Source organism: Ictalurus furcatus, chromosome 26 (assembly GCF_023375685.1).
Source record: "Ictalurus furcatus strain D&B chromosome 26, Billie_1.0, whole genome shotgun sequence".
NCBI classification, from domain to species: domain Eukaryota; kingdom Metazoa; phylum Chordata; class Actinopteri; order Siluriformes; family Ictaluridae; genus Ictalurus; species Ictalurus furcatus.
This window is the reverse complement of record NC_071280.1, coordinates 15,968,376-15,973,808: the sequence shown is the minus strand read 5'-3', so window position 1 is coordinate 15,973,808 and position 5,433 is coordinate 15,968,376. Positions and strand designations below refer to the sequence as shown.

The 5,433-nt window shown below is 41.1% G+C and overlaps 1 protein-coding gene across 1 annotated transcript in view; it reads right to left on the bottom strand.

The window, feature by feature from the left end:
- The window catches only part of epha6 (eph receptor A6), a 58,165-nt gene extending 53,002 nt beyond the window's left edge, over positions 1-5,163 (bottom strand). The window contains exons 1-3 of the mRNA XM_053616193.1: positions 5,139-5,163; positions 4,266-4,481; positions 3,338-3,673 (exon numbers count right to left, since the gene is read on the bottom strand). Of these exons, the coding sequence (XP_053472168.1) occupies positions 3,338-3,673; positions 4,266-4,481; positions 5,139-5,163 (577 nt within the window). The remainder of the gene's footprint in view (positions 1-3,337; positions 3,674-4,265; positions 4,482-5,138) is intronic.
- Positions 5,164-5,433: the final 270 nt, after the last annotated feature.

Genomic DNA, 5,433 nt, shown 5'->3' with positions numbered 1-5,433 from the left:
ACGGAGTTTGCATGTTCTCCCTCTGCTTTGGGAGTTTCGTCCGGGTACTCTGGTTTCCTCCCCCGTTCCAAAGACATGCAGTCTACGCTAACTGGCATCTCTAAATTCTCCGTAGTGTGTGAATGGGTGTGTGTGTGCGATTGTGCCCTGCGATGGGTTGGCACCCTGTTCAGGGTGTCCCCCGCCTCGTGGCCCGAGTCCCCTGGGATAGGCTCCGGGCTCCCTGCGACCCTGTCTAGGGGAAGTGGTACGGAAAATGGATGGATGGATGGATGGATGTGGGAATTCCATAACAACCAGCAATCCAATCGCAAGGGCATCGATGGACACCAAACCAAACAAACCAACAAACACAGTCACAGAAACATTATTTACTAGTCACCATCACCAACCAATGTGATGAAAGAATTGTCTTTCGAGCGCACTCTGTGTCTCCCTGAACGTGAATCAAGTAGAGCGCCTGGTTGCTGTCGCTGTCTACATTCTGATTTTACATTGTGCTCCACTGATCTCGTTGAGTTTGGGAGAGTTCGCTCTGGTCCTTCAGTTCTTTGTTCCCCCAAAGCCACCTTGTAGTGTACCTGTGCTTGCTAGAGGTGATGGTCTACCTGGCCCTGCAGCGTCACAGCTACAAGGCTAGAGAAATTCGTCTGGAAACAGAAAGGTTTTTACAGACTTTCATACGTTTAAAAATGTATATATTTTTTATTCATCTCCCAAGCCTTGTCAAAAAAGAAAGAAAAATCGATGAGAAAAACTAGCAAGAAGTAGGCATTTATGATTCCATCGTGCTAACGGTTCTGCCAATATGGCAACGTGAAACAAAACATGTTCTCTCCACTACAGCTATGAATGAATAATTAATAGTTAGGCATTAAAAGGTAACTGCTGACATCATTAAGTCATCTCGCTGTGGTTGTATCTCCAGACCTTTGTGAGGAAGGAAGTTTATGAAACTGGTCCTTGACTACCTTTACTTGAATAACCCTTTCTTACCATTTCTACCACCGTAGCCCGTTAGATCTCAGAGCTATACTGTGAGCCGCCTCAAAACAGTGCTCCTTATTCTACCAGGAAGAAGTGCTTTATATAATCTCCATGTGAGAGCTATGAGGAAGCGTGGCAGACAAGAACAAGATTTCATACCATTTACCAACCAGGCTGAAAAATATTCTGCTATATATTATAAGCTTTCTGTTTGACGTTCATAGCTGGAGGTGAAGGCGCAAACAACTTTTTTTTTTCTTTTTTTTTTTAAACCCACCTTCAATGAAACACTCTAGGCAGTATCATGCAAAAAAAGAGCAAAGATGATATGTGAAGAATCCCATGATCCGGCAGTGACAAGGTGAAATAATCATCTCGGCTATAAAAGAGTTTGTCTGAGACTTTCGCCAGAGGCGCTTCCTATGACAAATAAATTATAGAGATGGAAGGATATAACATATGCAATTATATTATATATTTGTCACGGCATGTTGAAAAGTAGGGGTTTAGGGAATTAGTCAAAAACTCTCAATCCAATTATGTTTATGCCAAACTGCTAGTACTTTAGTGAAGCTGGAATGTCCGGGGTTACAGGCAGAACGCCGGCGCACGGTTCTTTCTTTTGGATTCTATGCAACTATTACAGACCTGATCATGAGCAGCCTTATATGAGCTCGATTGCACTCCGAGTTCATTTCTACATGGAAATTCTGCGGTATAAGTTGGTTTAATACTGAATTAAAATCACGATATGTACTTTTACCTCTATGTCAGCCACCCCTGGGGCACAGCTACAGTTTTTGGACATCTAATAACCATTTCTGCGTTTTGTCTTCGTGCGATTTTTCTTTGTTTTTGTGACTTTTTGTCTTTGAATTGCAAAACTCAGAACGATATATTATTATATTATATATTTTCCTTTAGCCGTGCATCCTAACGTGCTTTCTTCCTCTTATACCTCTGCCAACAACTGCAATTTGTACATTATTTATTAATGAAACTGAAGTGATTTTAGTTCCTTAGTTCCTGACTTTATAACAGCTATATACAGCTGCATCGCTTTTTTTTTTCTCTCGCACTTGAAGTAAATAAGACAAAAAAAAAAAAAAAAAAAAAAAAAAATCAGCTTGTCATGTTACTCTGTCCTGAAGACTCTTAGTTGTAAAGCGCTGACACTGGGGACTCCTTCCTTAAATGTTAAATAAACATCTCCTTACAGAAAACTTCTACATATCATGAATATGATTTGTTTCGCAACAATCTGTTTACGATTTCCGGCGTTAGATTACGCGACGTGTGCGCATTACAAGTCCCTGTGAACGAGCTCTGTCTATATAAACGATAACGTATTAATATAAACGAACGCATTAATATAAACCTAATCGTTTAAACTGCTTCCGTAACTACTGCGAGAGCTTATGGTATAGGAAATTAATCAACCCTTTCAAATTTGAGAATGGAACAGTGGTTTGTTATAAAGAAAAATGAAAAGAATCATGTATGCTGGATACCTACTTTTCATGAAAGTGTACAGTTTATAGTTATAATGCCTTCATATGGCTAACTACAGTTATGTTCACAGTACATTTTTTGTTTTTAGTGAAGAGACTATGGTAAAGGTAGCCGATACAGCCTGAGAGTCGCGACTATTTGAATTGTGGAAGCGACCCTGAAATCAAATTTGGTGTTTCAGACCTGTTTACACCTGTCCTTTAATGTTATGGCCAACATCTAGGGAAATAAACAAACAATGAAATCTAGTTTTGGAGATAATGAGAGTTTATTGGTCACAGTGAAATTCTTTTCTTCACATACTCCAGCATGTTAGGGTCAGAGCGCAGGGTCAGCCATGATATAGCGCCCCCTGGAGCAGAGAGGGTTAAGGGCCTTGGTCAAGGGCCCAACAGAGGCAGCTTGGCAGTGCAGGGGCTTGAACCCCTGACCTTCTGATCAGTAACCCAGAGCCTTAACTGCCAAGCCACCACTGGCCACCACTGCCCTCAGTTTAATTTTATTGTTCATCACTTTCAGGAAAACTAAAAAAAAAAAAAAAATTCCTGAATAATTTTCCTGCAAATTTCAGCTGGAAAAAAAGCTCATTAAAGACATCTCAAAGCGTCATCATGTAAAAGGAAATACTGTATGTGGATATATAGAATCAAATCAATGCTCTCAAGCTGTTTCATGTGTATTTACTTGCCACTCTTAACCAGCAGATTAATCCACACAGAAATACTTGCAATAACATGTTCCTACCACAGAGGGCTCCAAATCCCCAAATCCTTAGCAGTTATATCTTGTTGCTTTAAAGCACTGAACCACTGAACCACTGATGCTAAAACACACTCACCAGCCTGCGCGGTGCTGATAGTGATGTTGGCCATCTGCCTTGTCGCTTGTCCCATTCCCGACACGCCGTTAACAGCTTCGATCTGGAACGTGTAGTTAGCGTTGGCCACAAAGTCCTGCACGGCCACAGAGGTGCGCGTCAGGCCCACGGGCGGCGGTACGAAGCGCACGTCACTGTCGCACGCTTGGCAGGCCTGGCCCTCGACACTACAGCGCTGGCAGAGGACGTTGTAGGTAACGTCCTTCCGGCCGCCTGTGTCGCTGGGTGGAGCCCACTGCAGGAACAGCGCGGTCTCGTTCATGATGTACACCACGTTACGTGGAGGTGAGGGCGGTCCTGAGGGAAAAAATGGCCTTTTTTAGTATTTAAATAAAAAATTCATACATTTGAACACGTTCCATTTTTTACCGATCAAGTTTGTCATCAAATCCTAAAAAAAAATTGCACCGACTAATGAATGCTTAAATTCAATAATGACCGTCTCTTTCCCCGTCTCTTTAATTTGATTCCAGAAGTATTGGCACCCGCCATGGAAAAATGCATTTATACTGTATATATAACTGTATTTTTTCATTAAAAAAAAAAAGATGTTCTTTAATTATACAAAGTGCAATACTTGTGCAAAAACAGTGTTTTCAAAATGACGAGCACCCCTCGATCTCAAAGATATATCACTTTCTTTACACTCATGCTAATTTACACTCGTGTGCAGACACTCTCCTTTTTTTCTCCTGAAGACTGAATAATCAGTTGAGGGGGAAAAAAAAGACGGGAGCACATAGAGAGAATGCAGAGTAAAGCAAGGACAAGAGACAGAACGATTACAACATAAAAGACCAGAAATATAACCGCGTAGCATGAGCCTGTGCAATGAAAAGCGTAATAACAGAGTCTAGACGGATGATAAGATAAATAGAGGTGGACTGACGTGTGCAGGCGGTGCTCGGTGGGTCTTTGCCCGCTCTGTAGTAGCCTTTCTCGCAGTGGCACAGCGCAGACGCCTCGGAGTGGCTGAAACTGTGTGGAGGGCACTTAGAGCACTTGATGTTCCCTGCGAAGGCCTTGTAGAAACCAGGTTTACAGGCTGCAAGCACACACAGTGGAGGGAAAAAAACACAGATGAGAGGATGTGCTTCATTAACTGCTAAATGCTCGTATATGACTTATGTTACAGCGTTCGCTGTGCTGCTGCTGTGACACCAAACCTCAACTGTGTTTTGATAAATAGCTGTTTGGAGATGTGCAGATCAGGAACTCTTAAAATATAGGGCTCTGAGTAAATAGAATCGATACTTTAGCTGACGTAGAGAATTTTCAACCCAGACGACTGTATATCTCTAATGCGTCACTTCGGCCGAAGGTAGTTATTTGTATTCGACTGGAAATGACCTGCGTGCAGTTCAAGGCTTTGAGGTTGCCAGGTGCTCGGCTGATTTTTAACTATTAGGTTTGAAGAAATAGATTTCATAATAGTTTTAAAACATCAAACTGCAAGTATGATCTTGAGCAGAGGCTGGCCAAATAAAACAGCAACAACAATCACTGCAAGCAAATTGTTAAAGGAAAAAAAAAAGTCGCTAAATCAAATGAATACACACTATAGCGTGTTAGCTTAAAAATGCTTTGAACTGACGCCTAAATGCTTCCACTGAGACTTATTATCTCTGTGTAATCCTGGCCCGAAGCTTCTGACATGATGAGAAAGGCTGTATGTTTAGTATCTCTAAGTGCTTACTGTGTGTTTTTTTTTTTTTTTTTTTTAAAGCTTATTAGAAGATCAAAGCTGCAGGATAATACTGACTTTCCTCCATCAACGCACACACCATGCTCAAATACGTTTACAGATCATACATTTTCCTGTAATAACAGACTTGTTTATGAGAATCCTGTCAAAACAACAAAAACGACAACTACACCTACAACAACAACAATGACAACTACAACTACTACTATATCAGCTACAACAACTACTATTACTACTACAACTACTATTATCAGCTACAACAACTACTACAACACTAACAACTACTACTACTACATCAGCTACAACAACAACAATAACACCTAAAGCAAAACAACTACAACAACTACTACAA